Source organism: Platalea leucorodia (genome assembly GCF_965183815.1).
Source record: "Platalea leucorodia genome assembly, chromosome: 5".
Lineage (NCBI taxonomy): Eukaryota > Metazoa > Chordata > Aves > Pelecaniformes > Threskiornithidae > Platalea > Platalea leucorodia.
This window is the reverse complement of record NC_138827.1, coordinates 22119032-22145471: the sequence shown is the minus strand read 5'-3', so window position 1 is coordinate 22145471 and position 26440 is coordinate 22119032. Positions and strand designations below refer to the sequence as shown.

The 26440-nt window shown below is 45.7% G+C and overlaps 1 protein-coding gene across 1 annotated transcript in view; it reads right to left on the bottom strand.

Annotated features, from left to right (window-relative positions):
* WLS (Wnt ligand secretion mediator) overlaps positions 1-26197 on the bottom strand; it is a gene marked incomplete at its 5' end in the record, with an annotated part of 38392 nt that extends 12195 nt beyond the window's left edge. The window contains 2 exons of the mRNA XM_082314459.1: positions 9304-9576; positions 26092-26197. Coding sequence (XP_082170585.1) covers positions 9304-9576; positions 26092-26197 — 379 coding nt within the window. The remainder of the gene's footprint in view (positions 1-9303; positions 9577-26091) is intronic.
* Between the last annotated feature and the right edge of the window lie 243 nt (positions 26198-26440).

Genomic DNA, 26440 nt, shown 5'->3' with positions numbered 1-26440 from the left:
TGCAAGAGTAAGGAAACATGGGGCTTGTTAGAGAGGAACGGTACAGAATGTCAGAAGGGTGGGAGAGCCTCTAGACACTGAAAAGACCTCTGAGAGGCACACAGCTACGGAGAGGAATGGCAATTTTTGCAACAATACAGATCAAATTACCTTTTTCAAAACATCAGTGTCCTCTCTAGTAGAAAAGAAAAAACTTTTACTGGTCGTAGAGGTCTGATATCTTTCTAACATATCATGACTTACATCTTATGTTACAGTTGTGGGTGCAGAGCATTATTTATTCATATAACAGTAGAAACAATAATTCATATGAAACTGGAACCTAGACAGCTGCAGAGACAGACACTAAGCCAGAAAGCCATCCAGCAGCCTATTCGCTGCGGGTTGGCAGAGGGACAGTAAGCCAGGCTCCAACGTAGACCTTCTGCAGGTAATGCAAGGGTGTGCAATAGGTCCTTCCGCTTCAGGAAGCGACTATATTGCATCACAGGATTTGCTTTAAATTGACATTGAAATAGCATTGTTACAGAAAACCACAAAAAAGATGACGTATACAACTGTATATACTGTATACATAGTTAGATGAACCGTGTAAAGGAGAAACCATGCAACTAATGGTACATTTTGTTCATTTAGACATGATAGCAGAAGGCATCTATCAATGTAACCTTGGGTTTCTTCTGGCTGTAGGTTCGTCATCCACAAACATTGAAGCCCAACATCTTGAATAAAAAGGTCTAGAATATGCCCCTTAACAAAGATGTTTTCTATCAGAGAGATTTTAAATGAAAGAAACAAAAAAGAAGTCAAAATGCATCACCAGAAGTCCAAATCTCTTCACAATTGCCCATACCTGAGATCCTCTACTCTTAAAAGATAAGCCAGGGTTTCCAGAGTAATAAGAAAACACTACACAAAGTTCCTTTAAAAAGAAAATAAAAAAATCAAAGTTTAGCTATGCTGGCCTTGCTGGAAAAAGGGATGGCCTATAACCTCAGAAATAAGGATAGAGCTGATGTTTTCTACATGTACTGTTTAACTTAAGTCATTCTACATAAGACTTTTGAAGCCCTCCCCTCCACGTGCACACCCCACAGCAGCACTGGCTTGTTTCTGCCTTTACAGATGTACCAACTTGCATGTCAGTAAACACACACAGGGTTTATATGCCCAGGTAAGGTCACCACATCAAATTTGTGTGGAAACAGTCAGCTCATCACCTCCTGGACATGTTCACAGTACGAGTATGTGGTGTAACTGCTTTTAAATATGCTCTTGCTAGGATGCTGCCAAGAGGTCATTGCTGCAAGAAGGAAATGGGGCTGGAACAGACTGATTTAGGTGCCATAACTGAGCAAGTTCATGAAATCGAGAGTTACAGCTGAAGCCTGCCAAGCAGCAACACATAAATGTGCTTTAAAAACCCCAGGCAAGTCTGTACCAGCTCTACCAGATGTAAAATCCTCCTATTTACAAGGCAGAGATCCCAGGGAAGGCTCTGAAAGAGGAACACATTCTGAAACAAGCATGTGCATGCTACAATCTAGCCTCTTTTCATAGATCACCAAACTCTGAGAACTGCAGCCATTGGAAAAGAGTTGGAAGATGGCTACAGAACCACTTGTTGTGTCGGTGTCAAAGTACCATGCTCTCACTGCAAACAGCTCACGCTTGCAAGCTCCCTGGAAGCGCGGTGTGGCACGCTCCTGAGCTCAGGACGCCAGAAATGCCTCTGCAGATCTAAGCTCACGCTCGCTCACACACACACACATATTCCATCAGGGCTGCGTCACTGCATAGGCAGACACCGTATGTGCTCTGTCCTGCATGGATGCGGAAGCTGTACGCGATGCCAACGCCCATAGCTTTTCACCAGGAACAGCCTGTGTGACAACAGGGCTTGCCTGCTCTCACAGCAGCAGCTCGCACATGGGAACGGGCTGCAAAGACGCATCAATACTTGATGAGCTTTGAAGTTCAGCTCTGAAAAAAATCTGGTCTTCAGAATTCTGAAGGGAGGCTGTTTCGTGTCAACGAGTAAGCGTGAGTCTTTCAAGCGCTGCATGTCCCATATATTTGTCATCTTTTTCAGTTATATTTTTGTTGGGAATATGTGGTGGCATACTCATCCAAAATGATGGGAAGGGGCGTGGATGGTATCTGTGGTTTAGACTTGCTATTTATACAGTGTTTGGAGGTGGCTCTGCTATGCCTTAATGTGGATGCATCAAGATTTTTCTGAGCATTTTTTTTTGCACGTGATCTATACCATCCAGATTGATATCAAGTTCCTTTCCACAGCAGCCATTAGTTAGGTTTCCATGAAACATGAATTTGCCATCTCGGATCCACTATTTAGAAGACCAGCAAAACAGATAAATGGGAACATAAGGTTAAACTTGGCCCGGCTAAAAAGAACTACAAACTTCATTTCAGAAGCCATAAAACCAACTGGAATGCTTAGGATTAAATCCAACAAAAACAGCTTTCGTTATTTCATCTTTGCAATCCAAATGTTGCTGCTGCCATCGAGTATGAAAACCAGAAGGCAGAAGATATACTAGTGTGTGCCTTTCCAGACCAGTGGATTACAATCTCCCTCTGAACTTCCATCAGTCTCTGTGTTGGGGTAACATCTCCCATTACAACAGAGTTTTGTACAAAGACCTGTCAAGACTGTCAATATAAAATACATATATATGTATGTATACACACACACACACACGTATATGCATTTCAGGACAGCAAACTGATCCTCCTACACCAGTCCACTCAGCCTTTCATTAGCAGTCCCCATTGTCCAAGAGGAACAAATAAGGACAGCGACACACCGTTTGGCAGAGAACTGAATTTTAAGAAGATTCATGACATTTGTGTTAATACCAAAATGTCAGATGGTGAACAGACAATTTGGGTGTGTGTGCCCTTTTCATGCACAGCATTAACGCTCCTGAAGTCCTCTGAATACCAAGGACAGGCTACGTGCCTATGCATGCATACGTGCCTGAGGGGAAGAAGGAGAGAAGCAGCAGCTGATGTTCCACCATGCTTGGCTTCAAGATAAAAGAAAGGTCATTTAAAACAGTGTTATTTACCGTCAAAACAGTGGATGAAAGGACCGAACAGGAGGCAAGAGACTGACAGTCAAGCCAGTTTTTACTTCTGGAAGTGCTGAGAGAGAGCAGAGTATTTTAATTATTCAAGGCTGAGCCACAGCAGAAGAGGAAGAATACATGCAAGGAAGGAAGAGAAAAAGCTACTGCAAACCTGTGCTCAGCTTCCCAGGTGCTAACATGTTTGAGGAAAGCAATTATTCAGTTCCTCCATGCATGTTAATCAAGACTCTCCAGAGTTTCCAAACAATAAAAGGTAGAAATAAGCAGGTAAAAATTTCTCTCTTATTCAGTACCAAGTGATGAAATTGCCCAATGCAGAAAACTTCATCTCACAAGGACCATGTCAGCGCATCTCCTCATGGCATGCTCCAGATTAATCTTGCCTTCACAGATCTCGTAGATAACATCTAGATAATTTGGAGCCTGTTAAATCCCCTCTGATATTAGCAGCTCGAGCACTGAATGACAACCTCCTAGTATCATAGGATTGTATTAAAAACCCTACAGAAATAAGACAGGTTTGTTTAGATGATTATGCATTCCAGGGATGACCAACGAGGAGAAGACACACTCCTGGCTGGAGTTCCCAGCTTTGAGCTTTCTCAGTGGTGCTCCATTCGCAGGGCTACGAGATGCTCTGAAGCAGGTCAGAGCCGTGATCCCCCCTACAGCGAGGGACTCCCCGGTACCGCTCATGCTCCGAGCACTGCCAGTATATTTTTTCACATTGGCATTTTACTGCCAGACCTTCAGTGTCCGAGATCTTTTCCATGACTCACTTTATAGTATGATATTAGCACAGGATATCTTCACTCACATTACAATAGTCTAAAAATAGAGAAGTTGTTTCAGAAGATGGCTCTGTGCCAGCTGCATACTAATACAGCTGTCTGGAAAGAAGCATATGCAAGCAAACAGAAGAAATGCTAAAATTATTTGCATTACACTTCCACGCTTCACCAGCTCTCTAAAATTACAAAACCTACCAAAAAGACCAAAATTGGATGAATCTGAACAGCAGCCTGCAGTGCTCAGCCATCCGACTGTACACAATTGCTTTCCAACTGCAAAGAAACTGGAAGTCATTCTCACTGACTAATGTTTTAAGTTCACTAGATATAAAAAGAGAAGAAAACAAGTGGTTGGTTTTGTTTTTTTTTTTTTAGGCTGAAAATTTGTAAAGGCCCCTCCATACTGTTATGCCATGTGATAAATAAAGGCATCATTATCCAATGCCCAGCACAGTGCAACCATCACTTTGTACTCCGCGGGGACATTACATTCCTAGATGTAAATCCAATATTAAGCAATTTTGGGTTTACTTTTCCACAAGGTGAAACTGAGGCAGGCAGAGCCCAGCTCTGGGGGCTCCTGAAGCCTGTGGCAGTCAGGGAACAAGCAGCCTCCAGATCCCTGCTCCAGCTGAGGACGGATACCAGTGAATTATTTCTTGGCACATAGAAGGTCATGCTGCAAAGCAGCTCAGAGAGAAGGACTGATGTTCCCTGTTAAGAACTCTGCAGCTTGCCAAATGCAAATAGCCCAGGCCCATGGCAGCAGACCAGCCCAAAAAATAAATAAAATTTAAAAAAAAAAAAAAAAAAAAAAAGAAATCCCCTCCAAGATCACAGCACATCCTCCCACCCTTCTCCAAGGTATCCTGCCCATGACAGCCCAGCAGCAAGATGTGCCAAGAAGCAACAACTAAAGCAAAGCAGGAATGAATTTTAAAGTGAATCTGGTGTGCAGGGAACAGAGATGTGACCGCCTAACCTGCCAAGGAGAGGGGAATTTGCACACTTGCTACCAGCAACCCCATCCATGGATGGCCGCAGCGCTGCTCTGCTCCCAGGAGAAAGGTGTGGGCAAAGGACAGGTGGCTCCAGCAGCCAGCTCAGCCGCCTGTCCTGTCTGGGAGCAGGGACCGTCATTCCGAGGGCAGGGGCTATTTGGAGAACAGTCCTCGATGAGGTGAACGGCCTCCATCCCTCCCCTAAAAGCGCTCGGTGTTCCTCAAATCCAATGATGGGAACCAGACCTAATTGCGCAGTAATGGAGTAACACTTCAGCTTCAAAAGAAGTCTTTTGTGCACAGGAGATTGCTGATGGCTGGAAACCAGAGGATGGCCGCTGTTCCCCTGGGGATGCGGCCAGCAGCAGGCTGCCCCACGGATGGACGGCAGGGGCGGGTGGCTCTGGCCACTGCCCCGTGTCAGCAGCGGCGTGAGTGCTGGAGGGCTTCCCGCAGTCCCTGCGAACAGGGCATTTTGCACCACAGCGGGAACGGGTCCTACTTTCAGGTGTTGCTGTCCTTGTGAGAGGTGCAAAGCTTTCCCATTGCAGCTTTTGTGATTGAGGTACAGGTGGTTTTAAGATAACTTCATCTCATTTCTCTGCCACCGCCTTTCCCTGTTTTGGAAAGGGTTTTTTAATAATTGAATACACAATGCATCAAAAAAGGGCAAGGACAGCTTGGGCACAGAAATAGCCTTTTCCTCAGAGAAACAGCAAGTCTGAGTCTCTCTCAGCTTTCTGTGAAGGGTAAACACAAGGGAAGCAGCTCAGCTTCTAAACATCTGCATTTCAAAAACCTTTCTAAACATCTGCATTTTGCAAGTCCAGAGCAAGTTCCCAAGGCAAATGTAATTAAGGCTGGTTCCTCCTCTGAAGGGTGCAGATCCCACGAGCCTTTTGGGGTGCCCAGCCCCTGCAAAGCTGCAGGCAGCTCCCCTGCTCCCCGGGGCACCTTGCCAGGGCTGCGCTTTCCCTCCGCCCCAGGAAAACCCTTGCTGGCTGGATGAGGAGGGCTGACACACAGGCCTGACTCTGTCTCTCCGGAGGTGAGGGGAAGCGCCTGCGTCAGGCCTGTGAGTCACCCCGACGTCTCCCTACGGGCAGCCTCGCCGCCCCCGCCCCGCAGCATCCCTCTCCCAGGAGGGCTGCGGCAGCCAGCACCCCCGGAAAACCCGAACCCACGGACTCGCGGCGGAGGTAAGTTTTTGTTCTGTGCATTGGCCCTGCTTGCAGATTGCAGGGGAAGAGGGTGACCACGTGCCCTTGCAAAGAAAAGCAGGCGACAGTTTGAGATGTGGCTTGGCAGCATCCCTGGTGAAGACCAAGAAGGGGAGAGCGACTGAGCCCAGGACCCTTGCACGGCTCACATTGACTTTAATGTCTTCGGATCACGCTGCGGGGTTTTGGGAGCCACCAGAGACCGAGATGTTTCCTCAGGGAGACAGGCAACCAGCTTCTTCAGGAGGATAAAAGCATTTGCAGTAACCAGGCGGTGCTGCTTTCCTAGATGATCTGAGGCAGCTTCAAGACAGTCATTACGACAGTGACTGGCAGAGGCTTTAGCAGCTGCGATGGCTTCCAGGAGCCATCCCTGGTTTGGCACTAGCCCGTGTTGGCATTAACAGGGTGACTGCTGTCTTTGAGGTCTCAGATTAAAGCTTGAGCAAAGAAACTCAAATTGTTGATTTAAAAGAAGAGATGAGGTTATTTCACATCTTTAGTGTCGACTCTTTTGAGGAGCTAATTCCAATTGTCTAATCAATGAAGCTCTTAACACTAATGCAAAGTTAGCAGCAAGATAGAGACACATATGCAATTATTTTGGCTTAACAAGATTTATTTTTATTTTTATTTCATCTGTTATGACATAATCTAGCAAGCAAACAATGTGTTACTAGTTTCTTAGATTTTACACTTAATTTACATCTGCCTTCAGCTTGGCACAAAGCATAGGAAAATAGCATTTTAAAATACTTTCTTCAGTCAATGAAAGAAAACCTTCAAGATGTGCCAAGTAAGCTCATACCATAAGAAGTATTAATGTCCCTCGTCTCCAAATGCTTCTTATAAACAAAAACCATCAGCAGCAACTGAACTGATAATGACCAGACACGGAGTCTTTTCCAGCTGCAGAAGTGGTACAGCTCAGCCCCAAACCTTGCTTTTATTACCCAGAGGGTGGCCCAAGACAAGCTTTTCTGCTTTTAAATATCAAAAAAAGTTCCCATCTTTGAAGGACTTGGTCACTGAACAGCACAAATAATGACCTGAAGAAAAGGCTCTCTGCACTTACAGGAGAAATTACCATCAAAAGCTTGTTTAGCATTTTAGCAACCTGCTCCCAGGTGCTCAGCCAGTTACTGACTCCAGCTCAGCGGTTTGACTTTAAAAGCCTTGGAACAAAGAGTTATTTCTCTAAATGCAATCATCTAGTGAGGTCTAAGAAGTTGAGGCCTTAATAAAGTTACAAAGCTACTCTCTGATTTTGAGAGATAATTACAGGGATAAGAATACATATGTAAGCTTTATACAATCTCATTTTTAACTTATCTTAATGACGATACATTAAATGGCTAGGAAGGAACAGGTCCACGCTGAGCAGGCAAGGCAGTAAAGAAAATGTAAAGCTGTCATGAAAGCTTCAGCAGATCTGCGGTGCCCTGGCTGCCGTCCCTGGGGTGCAGGCTGCCAGCTCCCCCAGCACCAGCACGCACATTTCCTAGTCCACATCCCCAACCCAGCAGCCAGTTTCTGAAACAGATTTGCTCCCTGAACTGATCCACCACCTGGTTTTGTGAACACTGGAGCCAGACCAACAGACCAGCTGCAGCCAGAGAAAGAGCTACAGAAGCCCCAGTGCAGACCAGCTTGAAAAGTAAATTGTTTAGTCATCGTGAGGTTATAATTGTTAGAGAGAAGGCTTTTTCCCCAAACACTTTAAAACATGCACACACACATACAACTCGTCTTTCAGTAAGGGCAGATCAGTCTTGCCCTTGCTGCTCCCAACATCATTTTGCAGATTTTTTGCAGGGCTAGTTTTGAGTTTGTTTTTTTTTGTTGTTTGGGATTTTTTTTTGTTTTGGTTGTGTTTTTTTTTTTTTTTAATATATATTTTATCTTCTTCCAGGCACTAAGGGTGAATCCCAGTAAGACAGCTTCTTCCACGGTTCCTGTACCTGTACAGTTTTCCAGTTAATTTGGACCACTGCAGTTTCAAGGCCAGAAGGTACTTTCCATCTGCATGTATCAAATCCTAGCAAAAAAATGTATCTCACAACAATTGATGGAAACTATTTCAGTTCACCAACAACCAACCTCAAACTGAAGAAGTCGAAGTTGTTATTATGACAAAGGCTCAGTAAATAAACATCAACTCTTCTGCAACTGGTGCCCAATGGAGAGCATGTGTTTAAGAACTCAGACATGAGCAATCTTTCTTATGAGCTCCTCATGTAAACTTATGGATCAATAACTTCATTTACTAAGTACTTTGGGTCGCAGTTTAAAAACTCATCACACAAAAGCATCTGGCAAACATGGAGCAAAATACCATGGATTAAAGTCTTCAGCACTGGGAAACGAGTAACCAGTTCAAGTCTTTGTATAAAGGATTTTTGGGGCAGAGACATTTATAAAAATAATAATAAAAAAAAAATCTCATGACTCTGCATTTCACCACCTCCACACAGATTGAAACTAGAGCAAACTAGAGCAGAGCAAGGTGATGCTGCTGCTCCAGCAGACATGCTGCCTCCAGAAGGGACATCCCCACTCCTCACCTGCTCCAGCAGATCTTCAGTGGTGGCCCTGGCACTACCTTGTACGGCAGCAACCAAGTCCACCTGCTAACCGGTCAGAAAGCTCGCCCAGCCAAACTCAAGTTTGTGCTGAGGAGGCTGCACGATGCAGCTCAGCACGGGGCCAGGCACGTGCAGAGCCAGCGCAAGGGACGGGATGGGAACATGTAGAAGCAGAAGGAAAGAAGCAGGAAAGGGCTGGGCTGTATTATCGACTGCAAACTGTTGCTGTGCACTCAGCATCCTGGAATATTTTGGAAAACAATACAAAACCCAGGAGCATATGCTGTGAAAGTGAATTGCTGGATTTAAACCAGTGTAGTTGCTGATGGTTTATGTACTTTAAAACAGGGAACCTGCTCATCATCTGCTTAGCTACTTGCTAGTGCAGCATGAACAGCTTTCCCTGCAAAGATACATATTGAAATGTCTCATTACCGATTCTCACCTTTAGAACATGCTCCTGTATCACCTCACTGTATGGAGGCACTGTAGCAGTTAACATATGGTGTGGGATAAAAGCAACTTTAAGAGAAACACCTTGGGAAATTAGACTACAGTCAGCATCTAACAAATGATGGAGAGGGACTTACTTAGGTCGTTGTCCATCTTGAATGCGATGTCCAGCTGCATGATGAAAAGCATGAACTGGAACCAAGGGCTCATCTCCTTGTTGGGGAGGGGAACGTGCACGGCAAACACGATATCATTGGCTTCGATCTGCCTGCTCATCGCCTCGTCGAAGTCTTTGATCTTCTCGCAGTGGTTGGGTCCCCAGGGCGTCAGCCACTTGGTTTTGTGGTGGTTTTTTCTTATATCAATGCATTTCACTGACACGTAAGGAACAGCTGTAGTGGGGCTGGGAGCTGCAAATGGAAGAGAAGCACATTTTTAGCATCTTTAGATATATAGTGGTTTCCCCATCAAAATATGCAGCTCCCCATTCAACTATTTGAAGGCAATTTAAAACAAATGCATCAAATGATTCTCCTTCACAGCTCCTTGATCTTGCAGTTAAGTAATTAAGTTTATTACATCTACAGACGTATGACTGACTTTGCAGTGGGATCAAATCAGGATTAGCTGAAGCAGTGGGAATCTGCCGGATCAGTCTCAGATACCTCAGTTACACCAAAATCACATGGAAAGTTACTGGCATCTTTTTCATATGCATACACTTTTCTAGTTTGCTCACTCGAACAAATCCACTTGGAAAACATGTGGATATCACAAACCTAGATAGATGAACTAATCCTAGACCTTGTGGTCCTGCAGAGCAGAGCAGGGCTTACCGCAGTGGTTCAAACCACGCACAGCCACACGTTTTCTTGGGCAGGAAGACTTTTAAAATGCTCCCAGCACTGATAAACTGGATATTGCTGCATTAATTTTTCTGTACTTACTTTCACACCCACTGGTGACCTGATCTGCAGTATGCCAAGTGAAGAAGGTGGTACAGCCCTCCCTGTGCCATAACTGTCTCATCTTCCACAGGGATGATGAGCCTCGCAGCAGCATGGCACTAATGCCGCTTCCACTTCACACTCCCTCTTTATGTGGGGGTATATCCTCATCCCAACATAGCTCAAATTAGTAAGGTAAGCAAAGCATCTTCAGAAAACCAAGCTAAAAGCAAACAAGTTTCTATCCTGTGAGGTTATCACTCACAAGCACCATCACCAATGGACCATTCTCATGGATTTTTGCCATTGCTGCTGGAGGCAGCAGTGCTTTTGCTGCTTCTCTAATCACACTGCTAGCGGAGCTGGTCCTGCCTCCATCACACAGCTGCCGCGGGAGCGTGCCCAAACAAGGGATGCAAGTTAGCCTGAATCCTTGTAAAGGGAGAGACCAGCACCACTCAGCATCTAACCCAGCCCAGAGCCATCACCCACACCTGCTGTCCACAAACTTGCTGTGGAAGCCATCTCAGCCTCACCAAAACTCCCTACATGGAAAACAGCAGGCAAGCTGGCCACCTCCATTATGCTCCAAAGATCCGTGCTCACCCACTGCTGCTAAATGTAGAGAAACATTTTGCATGAAGGTATTTCTTCCTTTTGCTATAAGTCAGGTGTGAACTAATGATTATTACCACCAAAGATTTGTCTCTCTTTTTCCCCTAGCCACAGGGGTCTTTAAGATATTGGGAGAAAAGAAGCTTAATAGAGATCTTGGCTCTGAAGTGCTCCCCATACTCTGCACTGCCCCCATCACCACAGCAAGAAACGAGGCTTTGGGCATGTGCACAAGATACTAATTTTCATTGTATCAGGATAATGTATAACATCCCAGATGAGATAATTAAAGCTATGGAGGATTTATATGGCTCAGGCTTTACATTGTTGAGGAAACAGTCAGAAACTCTGAAGTACAAATAGGGATGAAAGCAGAAAAGAAATACATTCTACATTCAGACAGAATTTGAGCACAAAACACCTTCAATTCTGAGAGAAAGAAAAGGCTTTTAAAAACTCAAATACATTTCCAACATAGTTCTTCCATGCGAAGACTTCCTATGACAGCTCTTCTGCCCTCTTTCAAATATCATTTGGGAAATAAATATTTTAATGCTATTTTAATGCATCACAGAACTGGCAAACTAGGGAGGCAAGCAGAGCTGGAGATGCTCCAGTTCCTCATTTCCCCAGTATGATCAGAAGGGCTTCCATGGGTCAGAAAGTCCAGCAACCAGAAGGTCAGTAATTCCCCTGTCCCTTATGGATCTATTCCTTTTTTGTCATAGAAAGAAGTATTTTTTTGCACAACACCCAGCTCAACACATTTTAACACCCAATACATTTCACTGCAATTAAACCAGAACTGTCCTATTTTCTGAAGTATTACCAGTAAGGTACTATTGGACAGGCTGTAATGAATTCCTTCCAGCTTTGCAGGTTTTGGGAAGCAGATGGAGTAGGTTAACTCTTTCTTTTTAAGCTGTTAAAGAGTTTTACTTAATTTCTGTTTTCACTATAATTTGAAGAAATTAAAGTTATGTAATACAAGTTTCTTGTGAAATTACATTTATGAAAAACCCCAAAATATCCAGCCCTTTTAAAAATGAAAATAGGACTTGAAATTCAAAAATTTAAGCACAAATCTAACCTAACAATGTAAAAATGCTCTAACGCAAGTGATAGGCATTGAAATGTTCCTATACTATGAGTTAAAACAGAAGTAGCATACAGAATAACAGATATCCAGACATACAGAACAACAGATGACCTAATGTCGAAGTCTCCAGAGAAAAGGTGCTGGGGCAGTCACATAAAATTGGGGATAAGCTGGCCAGCCCGCGGGCTCCTGTAGAAGGCTGTTTTCACATTGTCACCATCCTCATTCTGACAGATGGTCCAGGACTTCCCAAACAGATCAGAGCCCGCTAAAAACTCCAGCAGCAAGCAATAACACTCTACCTACAAACTGCAAGTATTTCAGTGAGAAAAACAAACCCAAACAGAGCAACACCCACCCAGCCACCCCCAGCCCCGCGCGGGGCAGAGCCAGCTCAGGGTTCCCGAGCGGCGCAAGGTTTGGGCAGGCTCAGCACGCTGACATCCGCACGCGCTACACCCAGATGATTCAGACCTGGCTCCCTTGTCATTTGGGCACAGCATCACAACAGCAGCTCTGTTGCTTTTTGGGATCCAAGCCAGGAACCCTGCGTAGCATCTTCACTAACATGCCACCTCGTTAGAAAGATGACATCTGCACTCCTTCCTGCAGGCAGGGGAGACATGACTCAACGTGCGAGTCGGGAGGAAGTTATTAAAAAGCAGTTGTTTATAAACTGCATTTTTTCAATTTTTTTTACAGCAATAAGTTTCTTCCAGCTGAAAAGTAGCAGTGATGCTGGCATAAAGCGTAGGCTAAAAGGAAAGGGATTTGCTTAAGCAGGCATACTTCCAGATTCATACCTGCTCTCGCTATTAATCCACAGCCTAAGTGCATCACAGATACATAGCACTGCTGCATCTCAAACCCTCGCTGCATCCAGCAGTCCTCCAGGAACCATAGCCCATACATTACAGCAGCCCCCCAAAAGAACAAATCATTGATATGCCAGAAAGGAACAGCAAAATAGAATAAAATAAAGCATTCAACAAACAAACAAGAAATCTAACTGCAAGTCCAGGATTACAGAATGCTTTAACAATGTGCCATAAGTGCATAAACCGGTGCAACGTTCCTTTATCATGCCTCGATGCAGAACCTAGTAACCGTGGCTAAAATTGCAGCTGTAAGTGAATATTAGGAATATTGTTGTGAAATAAGCCGGATGTTCAGGCCAAGCTCTCAGAGCCGTTTCACTTTGACAGATCTTTGTGTGATTTAAAAGTAGGCATTTCTGAATTAAGAGACATTGTTACTTCTACAGAGAAGATGAATGTTTCTTGCTTTGATGCAACTCATTATAGCCATAAATACATGTTTTCATCACTGACTGATTATGATTTTAAATCCTTGGCGTGCTAACTCAAGTATCCCCTCTGCCAAAGTTACAGCTTTGAGGAGCAAGAGACAATTACTATATATATTCCTTGTTGGGAACTGCACACCAAACAAACGTCGGCACTTGGCTTGCATTACTTGTTTGGCTCCAGGCCCATTAAATTCAAGTGAGTGTTGAACCAAGTGGAAAAAAATGCTTTGTGAAACTGCAGCCAAGTCAACTAACAGTATTACAAAGTGCTATGCAAAACAAAGCTAGCATCGAGGGATTTCAGTTAAAACGTGGTGCCAAGCAGGCTGCTTTCAGTCATTCTGCCTGTGGGCTAGTAGATGGTTCAGCTTTATATATTAAATGATATATGTCAGCCTGTAAATAATTAAATAGCCGTTTGTGCATAATACAGTGGATAAGCCTCAGCCCATGTTCCAGTCTGCTCGCTGTGAAGAGAAGCACTGCAGTAATGCAGGTACCATTTGGAGGGGTTAGCAGGGTAACCAAGGAGCAGGGCTTTTATCAGGAGGCTTCTGCAGAGCTGGTCTGGAACACGGCTCTCCAGGAGCCAACCCTGCGAGCTTGGGTTGGGGCTGCCTGGGGAGCCCCCATGCAGGAGCCCTGGCTCCAGGGGCTGTGAGCAGGCACTGGGCAGAGACCCCTCACTCCAAGGGGTTCAACCTCAGCAGTGCTGGATGCCAAAAGCCATAGGCACAAGGCCAGCGGAGCTGCTAGCACTGTCGGTGGATACTTCCAACCCCCCTACTTAAGAGAAAAAACTTCCCACAGACAAGTTTAGAGACAGGATGATTCACAGCAAACGCTTTCAGAGCAACAGCCATGATCTCCAAGGAGCCGGCGTGCCTGTGCCTGCGGGAAGCGGGCAGGAGGTGACTGTCACCACCAGAGCCCTCCTTAACTCTGATGGGACAAACCTTCATTAAATCTTCCTTAAAAACCCAAGCAAGCACAGACATGAAAATAAACCCAACAGAGTCTGAGCAACCTCACCTTTGCAGTTCACTGGTTTTCATACTAGTTCAGGGAGTGAATACAGTTTACCCTCTTTGAAGCTTCTTTGCATATATGCTATAAACACACTTACCTTAAGGTATGTGGTGACCAGCTGACACAGCCACCCCACATGCTGCTGGGGAATGGGGAAGCCGCCCACTCCATCTCCTCCAGAAGAGGCTTTGGAGGTGCCTGGCTCACTGCAAAAGCCCCAAGGTTATCCCAAATTACATGGGTCACCACAGACCCTGCCATTCTCTGCCATGGAAGCACAGCTCCTTGCAGCAGCTTTAGCCAGCGAGCCCCCCGGAGAGCCAGGTGCCTTCAGCAGCATGGTCACTGCTTCCCAGGGGGGACTTCTGATGAACTTTCAAAGCCATTTCAGCTGTCTTACACACTGAAGCAACTCTTGCATATAATTTCCAGCAAGGCTTTCAGTGAGACTTTTCATATTGAAAGTAGCACATAGCCAATGGTACATTGGCTCAAGCATACGGATTTTCTCAAGCTATGTCCCCAAGAAACAGCAACAGCTAAAAAAGAGACATTTATGGCAGAGGGATGGACAGAAGTTGAATTGCTTTCAGTTTTGAATGATCCAAAACTACTCAGTCTCATGTTGAATTGGTAGCAGTGTTTCACCTAAAACTAAGAAGATGACAGCGTTATAGAATAACTCCAAATAAGAGGAGTTGAAGGAGACATCTCAGCATACCTTATATCTACTGGTCAGACAGGTCAAAGATCTTATGACCTGATTCAGCAAAAGATGTCATGATTTCATTTCTCAGCATTGGTGACCATCCTCATTGCCAAGATACAGAGGATTTCTCTCCTACATCTCAACTGGAATTGAAATTCTTTCACTTCACATAGACGAAACAGAGTACGACTGGAAGCAAACAGCTGAAGTGATTCAACACACGGTCGAGACACCCCGAGCCATCCACTGCTGCTTCTGCCCCCCTGTATTTTCCATAGCAAAACCCTACAGTATTTGCTGAAGAAACTGAGCATCCTGCCCCAAATACCCAGCAAACTGGTAAATAGTGGGATACTCTGAAGGGACGCGGGGGATCCAGGCCTGTCCGTGACAGGTGTCTTGCTTTCTTGAGCCACTGGGTTAGATCCTGGTTGCCACCATGCTCTAAAGTCTGGCTTTGGGAAATCCTCAGAATGGAAAGTTTTAATTCCGCTCAAGATGAGTGCAACACTGTGGCCAACTAAGTGAAACAAACAGAGTATTTTGAGGGGTAAGGGAGCTGGCAAAAGTTTTAGTTGAGACTTAATCCTCCTAGTATGGTTATTCAAAAATGAAAGTAAAAACCCATTCCCCCAATCAATATAAGTAATTAATCACAGCATCCCAACCTTGATTTTGTTAACATAATTTTTCAAAAGCTAGAGCTTCATATTACAGAAATATGCTTCTTTGGACAGCATATTAAAAATGAACCCATTCAAAGGGAATAGAACTGTTTGACACTGAGGAACCAGAGTTACTCTGGATGGGACGGGACCTCAGGAGGTCTCTCATCCAACCTCCTGCTCATGGCAGGGTTCAGCCAGGAGGTCAGAGCAGAGCACTCAGGGCATTATCCCACCAGGTCTTCAAGGTGGTTACTGCTCCTGGGATGCTGATGTGCTGCTCTTGCTGCCCTCTCATCCCCATTTTTATCATTTCACATACAGACTAAATATTAAGTTACTATATAGCAGTCAAAGTTGAGTTTACATGAGGTAGAGATTACTGCCAGCTGGATCACGTGCACGCAATGAGCCCTAATGAGCATATATTCCACTTCTTCAGATTTTTAGTTGCCACTTTCTTCACTCTCTCCTCCAAATGCCCTGAATCTTCACCCCATATCAAATAGCCATGCTTCATTCCTCAAAACAGTTTTTAAAGCTGCTTCTACAACCCAGGATATCAGACAAAGTCTTAACCATTCTGTGAAATCGTACACTGGATCAAGAGAGGCATTGGGAAATCCTGCTCTTGCCTGCAAGGGTGAAGCCTCCCCACGCCAAGCAGCAACTGCGTTTACAATCCACTTATTTGGTGGTTGCATGTGAGCATCTGCCATGGAGCATATCGTATGGACATGACACAATTCGACCACCAACATAGTTCACTTTTCTTCTCAGAAGAGTCACAGCTGGTTTTCCCTAGAGCTCCCAGTTCTCCTACATACTGTGTCCCAGGCCTTGCTCTTCCCTCAGCCCCACAGATGCTTCTGCTGTTCTCCACCCAACTCCCTCCCTCCCACTGTTGGGTGCATTTACAGCTGATGCTTGGCTGCCCTACAGAAAACTTAGGGGCCCAAAGCTTAGTTGAGGTAGAATACAAAAAGAGAAAGCAAAACCCAGTAGAGTAAGGAAGCTTTTTAGTGGCAATGAACCTTTAATAAATCTTCAAACATGGCAAAAATGACATTTCACCATCAAATTTCTACAAGAAAAAGACTAAGACGACCTAATGGTTTTAAGAAAGAAGAAAATAAAGCCCACTTTCTCCAAATGGCTATCAATCTTTAATAAATACCCTTTCACATCTTTGTGCCACAAGCAAAACTTGTTCCTACCTATCTCCTGGGCTTACCTCTCCTGCAAAGCATGGTAGTGATGGTACGTGGGGATGGGCAAGGGCAAATGGAACAGAGAGTTTCATTTAGACAAATTCCAGCACCATTCATAGCCCACTGGCCCTACCCTGAAAGATGCTAGCAAATAGCACAAAGCAGCTGTAGAACTAATTTTTTTTTTTTTTTTTTAATTCTTGAAGTCCCAGTTGAAAGGTTGATGGGGGCTAAGCCGGTAACGCTTTAACATCTCTCTAGTACAGCAATAATAGCTTTCCTTTAGTTTCAGCTATACTGTCCTTGAAGCAATCTATCTCCATTAACATGTAAGCATTCATTGCCCGTTTCTTTTCTGAGAAGAAAAGCAGAAAATAAGATCCTGCCTGCAAAGGGGCTTACCTCAGGAACCATTCCTCAGAGAAAAAAAACCACAACTGTTTCACTGTATTTAGACTTAACTCTTTAGGTTAAAAAAAAAAAAAGGAAGATTTACTATGAGATAAGCGAGCTCAATTTTTCAATGTTTTCATTTTACAATATTACATATGCCTAGATTTGCATAAGAGCCACCATCACTCAGTTTATTAATTTCAATAAATTAAGCAGATCTTTAAAAAGCTTCTGTGATAAACCCTCAAATAATTCCTTCCTTCTTCCCTCCCCCGTACTCCTGCAAACAAGGCATTCAGCCCAGTTACAAGAACAACATCCCCCTCTTCTCCCACATGAATACTTACCTCTATGATATATATTTTGTACCTTCTCATCCAGAACACCTACAGCATTTCAAATTAACTACTGACCCTTGCTCTCACACTATAAACAAGCCCTTTAGAAAATCTCAATTGCATTGTGTCTACATTGATTAAAGCTTGAATCCTACTGACCTCATGTGGTGTTAACTTCTCCCATGCACCAGGAGCATTCTGCTTTTCTACTCAATTACCCCCTTCTGTGCAGGGCCATCACTACCCAACGAGCACACACAATGGACTTCTGCTTCATTACACTAACCGACAGCAGGATAGGAATAAACAAGCTAATTTATCATCGACGGACTGAGCTTTTCCAACTAGAACAGTGAGAACCTGAATAACATTACATATACTTATTATTTATAAATATATATTTATTGCAGCATGGAAGTTTTCTTTTCTACCTTCCTCTTTCCTGACCTTGATGTTTAATAAGTTAATGAGAGTGACCACTAACGCAGTCTTTAAATTACTATTTTTTATTACTAGTTACTATTTCACAAGCTACGTGAAAGCCTTTTTCTGAATACTGCAGCAGCTTTTATATGCAGAATTGCTGTACATTTAAATAATCTAATTAATCTTTAAAAAAAACAAACAAAACAAAAAAGCCACTACCTGTTAGAAACCCATAGAAGCCCATAGTCCTTTAAATCCCCAGGGCACCATTTCCATCCTTATTTACAGTGGGAATTGCCAGACATAGTATTGTAGCTGAACACCCTTATTTGTGTTGTCTCCAGTAGATTTTTAAATGCTACAGGTTTCTGTCTTTTTTTGTTTCAGACCATGAAAAGGAACCTGTCCAAACTACCAAAGCCTAGTCTGGGAGATTCCTGACCCAAGTTCGTGTTCTGCATTCAGGTCTCCTGCTTTGGACGTGAAGAACAAGCCAGGACTGGGCTGTGCACGTACCTCCTCTAGCGACAGGATTGGCTTGGGCAGCACTGGCTTTCCCACCTCATTTGGAGAGTGATGGTAGTCCTGACCCGGTTCAGAGTATGGCTGGATGAAAGATGATATTTGGTGGCACAGACCTCTGCCAAACTCAAACCTACCATCTTATAGTAGCCTGGGGTGGTATGTGAGCTGTCAGGATTTGGAGGTCCCTAACCAAGCACTACAGCCAGCAGAACAGTCTTACTGTGGTTTTGAGGAATTTCTATGCTTTCTTAGCTTCCTATAACCATGCAGTAGCTAGAGAGATGGATGTGTATTCGTATTGGAGGGGTGGCTGGTTTTTTTTTGCTCAAGGTTTGTTCTTCAATGCTACTTTTGCAGCTTTGGGCCGTGCTAGCAGAAAAGTTGTCCGTGCAGCATGGCCTCTTTAGAGCAGCACAAACTGGAGATTTTCTACAATAAATCAGTTCTCAAAGAGCCAGAGGAGCAGCTGTGCCAAGAGCCTTTAAACCTGAAAGTGCAGTCAGGATCCCCACTGTGGGAACAGGAGTCCAAGCACCCTGCAAGGCTGCTGCCACCAGAACACCAACCAAAGGGCTTCTGGGGAACAATCTTGCTCTCACAGATAAGGGATTATTCCCTCAGCCCCAGGCAAGTCACAAAGCAATAAAACCTTATGAGGCAGTAGAGTACAAGTATATTTGCTGGAGAACTGAATGAATGACCCCCATGATTCATATACATATGCAACAGCAGCAACAAATGCAAATGAAGTGAACACTAGCAGTACAAATCCCATAAATGCAGAAATATATATTCAAAAATATTTTATTTAAAAGAAAGGGGAACAAAAAAAAAGAAAGTAAAACTGATTTACTAATTGCCACAGACAGTTTGATCTTCTTCCAAGTCATCCTTTGTCAATTTTCAACTCGGATGAAATGCATTTCCTGCTACGCCCAGCCAAGATATTAAATCCCTGCAAAGAGAGGTCTAAAATAGCAGTATGACCCGATGTTATCCAGCAGCTTTTCTCCTGAGCGACAGCCTGGAAGTCTCCAAGCCGACCACTACAGATAACAAGATACCCTGAAACCGCCAATACTCAGATATGTAAAGAATTTCATCTGCATTTGAATAGGAGGGATCAGATCCTCGGGCATTTCCCCAGGCTGGGGCCAGCAGCAGGCAGTCCTGGAGCAGATGGACACCTTGTGCCCTTCAAAGGCTTTCCGAGGCTATCAGAGAGTTATAACTTGACTTCAAAGACCATAAATGTTATTTACTAACGAAAAGACTTCCTGCTTAATCGTTATCCCTTACAAAGCTCCGAGAGGCAGCACGACCACCGCTTGGTCATGTTTAAAACCAAGCCTGTGTAGTTAGTATCAACACAGTAGAAAAGAGAAGCAGCAAGAGGACCGTCTTTACGCAAAGTACAAGGCACAGTTTCCCTGATGCACCTCTCCCAAGTTAACTGTAGTTCGGAAGTGATGCAACTGTGAGAAGAGCAAAAAAACCAGTGCCTCGGAGGATTTACAGCCTCGCTGCCTGCTCCTCAGGCCCCCAGCATGGACATTTCTGCCTGGGAACTCACCATTTCTGGCACATTTGCCCATTCAGCTACAGTTACAGCTCTTAAAAAGAAGAATTGAGCAGACCTAAACTAAATAGACATGACCTTTCATGTCTGCTTTTTCATCGGCTCCCAGTGCTTCTGCCAAGGCTGCAGCACTAAAGGAATGTGTCTATACAGAGCAGTCTATTGGCATTCATGTCCACGGTACAGCACCGACCTATTCAGCACAGCTTGCCCATCTTCTGGAGAGGCCGGTGATGAAAGAAAGTCAGGCACATAAAAATGGTCTTTGTCCTGGAGCCCACAGACACTCTTCCCTAGCAGGCTGCAGGCACATACCTTAGAAATCAGAGCGTCTCTCCTGTCAAAAGATCAGTTCAGCCCCAAGAAGGTAATGAAATCCCAGGAAGGAAAATTAAATCCTGGAAACTCTCTGCTCAGGAGCCAAATCAGACATTTAGATAATGAACTGGAATTGTTGATAGCTGCTCAGCCATTTATACACATGACTCATTATCTCTCTGGGCGAGACACACAAGTAAGTTTTATTTGCTCCAGTCAAAACAATTCTGTTTTTTCAACCTTAAGCCGAGGCAAGGGAGCAGTGAACCTGCACCTTCTTAAAGGCATCCCCCTCGTCCCAGAAGACTCATGTGCTAAATAAATACCTCCACTTTTCCAATCAGTTAAATTTGTAAAGCATATGGTTGGGCACAGGCCTTTCAGTACTTAACTGTATGTATGCCTGCTCCTGGACTTTGTCTTCACTACAGAGAGCTTCTCCTGCATTCAGTCAGCTCATTCGAACTGAAACCAAGATAATCTGTGACTTGGGACAAGGCGTCCTTGTAGTCCTAGAAGTAACTCACTTAAAATAAGTTATTGAAAAGTTGTCTTTTCAATAACTTCTCTAAAGGAACAAAAAATCACAGTTTTGAAGCAGGGATATTGCTCCACAGAGCTCTGCTGTCCGATTTCCTCCTGTGCCCTCCGTTGCAGCTTGCCCACCTGCCCAGCAGCTTTGCTCTTTGCTACAGCCTCCCGTGGGACTGGAAAACCAGGGGCACATCGCTTTGCTTGACTAAAGTAATGGAGAGAGAAAGCCGCAGGGAAGGTGGGGTAATTTCTTGACCCTGGGTCGTTAGAACAGACCAGACCATTCAGGGGAGCACAAGCTAGCTTAACAACAAACCAGCGAGCATGCCGGAGTCAGAGGCTGCAGGTTTGTACATCTGCCCAGCTTTTGTGGTGGTCAGGCAGCGGCACAAAGCCCACCGAGATGCATGAAACCCTGCCTGGGCGCCAGCAGCACCCAGGAGGCTCAGCATTCTCCGGTGCTCTGTGGGAGCTGCAGAGCTACGGAGCATTTCGAAAAGTGCCCCACGCTTTGGGACTCGATTAACACACAATTTCCTGCTCTCTCCACAAACTCTGGACAGATTTGAGCAGTAAAGTCTGTTTTCTTTCTTTCCTTTTTTTTTTTTTTTCTTTTTAAAATACCGTATATATAAAAGAATTCCAGGATGCAAAGGAAATTAGGAAGAGGAACACCATCAACAGCTTCCCACAAAGTATACAGAGGAAGATAATTCGTAATCAAAAGTTTCGTTTAAAGAAAACAAAGAGGCATTGAACCCACACTAGAGCCAAGTCAGATTTCCATACACACAAAATTTCTACCACCTGGCCAGCAGTCCGAAGGAGAGGACAGAAGGTGTCCTGGCTCACCTTTGGCCCTAGAGCAGCAGTTGTGATGTGACCTCCATTGGAACGCCCTGGTCAAAACTCCCAGTAACAAGCACGGCCAGAGGGATGCTGCAGCTGGTCCAGCCGTGGGAAGGTTTGTCCTCAGGCGCCGAGCCCAAGGCAGTCACCAGCTAACCTGGCTCCACGTTGGCTGATTAGCACAACTCAAAGCCTGTACAAGCCTGGTGGCACCCCTGGAGACAGCCAGGATGCCAGATACCTGGCTAAACCCACACCGTATATTGAAAAGGCAGAGAGCATACATATGCATAGTATGCGAGAGCTCCTGGGAATGCCTGCATGACTGTAAATTAGCATTAGCCTAATTTCTCACAAACATTAATGCTGCCTTGAATGATAACAGAAACCATTCCTGTTTTATCCCATTCTCCTATAATACATGTATGCTATCACTTATAGCGGGGTAGGGAAGATGAGGTTTTATTATGACTAATTTTATGGATCATGTTTTACCTAGTACTGATACATCCTAACTGTACACATAACACACACAATCCAGAAGCGTAACCTTTAAACAAGATGTTTACCACGGAGTGAAGCAGACACCAGAAATTCTGCAGGGCTTGAAAACAGGAGGGTTTGAAGCAGTGACAGTCCCAGTTTTCCAGAGCCAACAGTTCATTACCATAGCATGACAACAAAGAAACGGCTCAATAAAATTCTCTTTTGAGGCATTTCCTCACTCCCTAGCTTTGCAAAGCTCCCTTAGACTGCCACAGGAGCTTCACCCTGGTAAGGGAATGACTCCCATACATGTATATCTCATGCTTTGCCAACATTCAGTTCTGAGTAAAATCCATGTGAGAGCTGATAAGACTCCTGCTTTTAAATAAAATAAAAGAGCTGTTGGAAATGTGCAAGCCGTATTAAAACTCAGACATTATGCAGTTGACTGTTCGAAAACTAGCTAGAGAACCACCGCTGGCAGAAAACCCCAATTTCAGAAAAATGAAGCTTTGTTGTCGTTGTCATATCAGGTACCAATGCGCTGCATTTGTGTGTTTTGGACTTGCACAAGTAATCTGTTAAAATAGAGCACTTAGTCATTGTTTTGAAATATGACCTAACTGACTGCTAAAGGAAAAGCTGGTTTAGCTTTGTAGCTGTGTTCCAGTTGTGTACATATTTTGGTTTGTCTAGACCTGAATAAACTAAAATAACTAGATTCTTGGTGTCTGTTTGGTACACTGGATCAAACCAGACCAGGAACGCTATTTCAGTGACACCTCAGCTCCCATCCCACCTTGTGTCACACCTCTCTGAAAAGCAGCAGTCCCGTGTCATTGCTGCCAGAGCTATCGGCAGTGTGAGTACTCATAGCACTGCTTTGCTCCCCACCCGCTGTCTCCAGGCATGCTGCAGAAGAATGCCAGCCGCCGACCCATTTCTCATCAGATGCCTCTTTCAGAATGCCACGTGCTAGGGACTAACTAAAAGGACAAGAACGCTGAGCTGCAGGCCCCAGCTGTGGTCCAAGGGATCGGTCGCAAGCCACTGCCTCAGAGCTTCCAGGGACACCGGGGCACTGACTGCAAGGCATGCTCCAGGGCTAGTTCCTGGGAAGAGTTGCATGCAGACCCCCGGGGCTGCGATGCCCTGCTTGCGTGTCACTGTGCCAGGTGCTGGGGACCACACCTAGCTGACACGTAGGAACTTACAGTTGTTTCACAGGCACCATATACACTCAGGCTTCCAGCTCCTAGGAGGGCTGGCTGGGAGCTGCTGGAGCCCGTCAGCACAGCTGCCCCACAGCCACTGGAGTGAAGAGGGGGATGAGCCTCTTAAATCCTTGAATGCATCAGAAGTGGTAAATACTGCAGAGGAAAAACCAGTTTGGGTGATTGATGAGTACAGTTTTATCTGCTAAAAGATCAGAAGTGGGGTTTTCCAGCAATTAAAGAAAGTTTGCCCACAATAACCCCCTAGGACTCCCCGGCAGATAGAAGATGCACTTACTCCAGCGGTACGAAGTTGCTCTGAGTTTATGCAAGACGTTGAGACTCGCCCTCGAATCGCTGTAGGCAGAAGAGCTGCTCGGCCCCAGCGGGCCCTGCCCAGCAGACCTGCCCCTGCGGCTTCCCAGCATCACCTTGTGCCCCCCACCCAGGACGGGGGCCCCCGCCGTGGGTGCTCGGCGGCAGCAGCCGGTGAGGCAGGCAATAGGCAAGATGGAAGACTGAACTAACAGCATCTAAATTCTTTCATCTCCCAACCCGTACCAATCTGAACAAAAACATTTGTGTTTATTCCCTACGAAACTAAACATAAACATATCTGTTTATCACACTCCTCCCCAGATGACAACAGAAACGGGCCTTTCCAATCGACACCTTCCTTTTGTACAAGCAACTCATGTTTTTAAACTTAGAAGCAAGAAGCTACTAGAAAAACACTTTTAAGATGAACACCGAGTCTGGCTTCTCTGCACAACACAGGCCAAGACTTTTTATCTAATGAATCAGCACCGGGTTCAGTAACCTGCTCTTGAACCAGCTCTTAAAGAAAAAAAAAAAAAAAAAAAAAGAAAAAAAAAAGGAAGAAAAAAAAAAAGACAATCCCAATAATCTTTAGTGTTGGTTCAGGCCCACAGGACTAGAAAAACTGAGTTTTAATTCAGTGTTTGCCACCACCTCCTTTGTGATTAAGATGAGGAATTGAAGCAAGAGAATGAGGGAAACGAAAGTTTTTGAAAATTATGTTTAGTAGAACTCCCATGGCTCTTAAGAACAGATAATTTAGAGAGGCTACAAATGCAAAGCATTAATGTGCATCAGAAACACCGAATCTGCTTTCTGAGGGATGGCTGTAGGTATTTCTTCAATATCTCTCAAATAAAGACCACCGCGAGAACAACCCAACTTTATTCTCCCAAATAAAAAGTGCGACAAATTTTCCCGCTGCCCTTTCCGAGCACCGTGACTTCAGCTACCCACAGTCGTTACTGAAAATCCCAACAGCCCCGCATACGAGCCTGCACCAGAGGAAGGGGAGCAAATCCCTGGGGAGCCAGCCCTCGCCCGAGGGGGACGGGGAGAGCGGGGAGGGTTGGGGGCGGGAATTCCTCCGCAGGGCAGCCCAGCCCTTCCCGAACATCTCAACACTGGAAATGGCCAAAGTAGTCAGATACATACGAGGATCATTACAGGGAGCCGGCGCATAACTCAGCTGCTTTCTAGTAAAAAAAAAAAAAAAAAAAAAATTCCAGGGACTGCCCCAAAACCCTGCTCTCCTCCATCTTTCTCCTTCCATCCCCCAGCTCCTTCCCCAGGCAAAAATCAAAATCCCCGGAGGCAGAGGGATGGCAAACCCCGGCTGCAAGTTTGTTGCCAAAGGTTACATCCTATGCCGGCGCTTCCCCGAGGATTTTGTAACGCTCCCTGCCAGCTAATGAAGAAAGAAACGCAATCTGGGCTTAAAAGTTTTAGGCGAGGAGATTTGCGTGCGAAAAGTCGGGCTGACCCGCCGGCGTGGGGAAGCGGCCCGGGGAAGGCTGGGTGCCACCCGCGGAGCTTCCAGCGCGGGTGGGGGGCCGCGGCCGTCCCCCGTGGCTGGGCGCGGGGGGCCGCGGAGCACGGCGGGGGTTCGGGGTGGGGGGGGGCGGTTTAAGCCCCCCCCCCCCCCCCCCCCCCAGCAGCCACCCGAGTTTTCCGTGAGCAGGAACAAACCCAAGCCGACCCCGCGGGGTTTCAAGCGCCTCCTGGCAGCGGCTCGGGGAGGGGGGGTCCCCGCAGGAGAAACGACCCGGGACAAAAGCGGGAGGGCGGCGGCGCGGGGGGAGCGGGGCCGGGCGCGGGGAGCGGCTGCCGGAGGGGGGCAGCCCCCAAACGCGCCCCCCCCGACCACGAAACCAGTCCTGGCCTCGCCCGGAGCAGCGCCCATTAATTTTCCTTTTTTTTTTTTTATTTTTTTTTTTTTTTATCATTATCGCAAGCGGTGAGGTTTCCTCCTGCGGTCGGTCCGGAGGCCGAGAAACGGGGAGGGGCAGAGGTAGGAAAAGAGTGGAGGAAGAATTTTTTAAAAAATAAAAATATGTTTAAAAAAGCCAACTTTGCAATGCAAGGCTTCCCTGCGCGATCAGTCGCCATACTGAAGATTTTCCCCCTTCCTCTTTCTTTAAGTACAGACTGAAACCAGGCCAAAAAAACTTTTCTCTGCCCCTTCTTTTCTTGCAGGCACTAGAGTGAAATGTGCACAAAGAGGCCCAGGGAGCCGTGTTTTCTTAACTACAATGGCAGGGCTAATTAGATCATAGGAGCGAGTCAGCGATACTGTAACAAGTAGCTAAACAACACGAGCGAGGAGAGGAGGAAGAGCAAGTTTGCACCTTCGGCACTCACCGATCAGACCTCCCACCAGAAAGGCGATGACTTGGAAAACCAGCAAGATCCCCCCGACAATGCATAGCTTTTTGGTGCTCATGTTCTCGATGATGGCCCCAGCCATCTTCGCCCGGCGCTAGCCCCCCGCTCCCCAAGCGGGGGGCCGGGGCAGGCGGCGCGGGGGACGGGCGGGCAGGCTCCGCACTGATTGCCCGGGCCAGCCGGCAGCCGGCTCCGCTCCGCCGCCGCCAGCCGTGATTGTGGCCGCTGCTCGGCCGCATGTGGCTGCTTTAAAGGAGCTGGCAGCGGGTCACATGACGCCGCCTCCGCCGCCCCTCCCCGCTCCTGCAGCCCCGCCGCCGGGCCC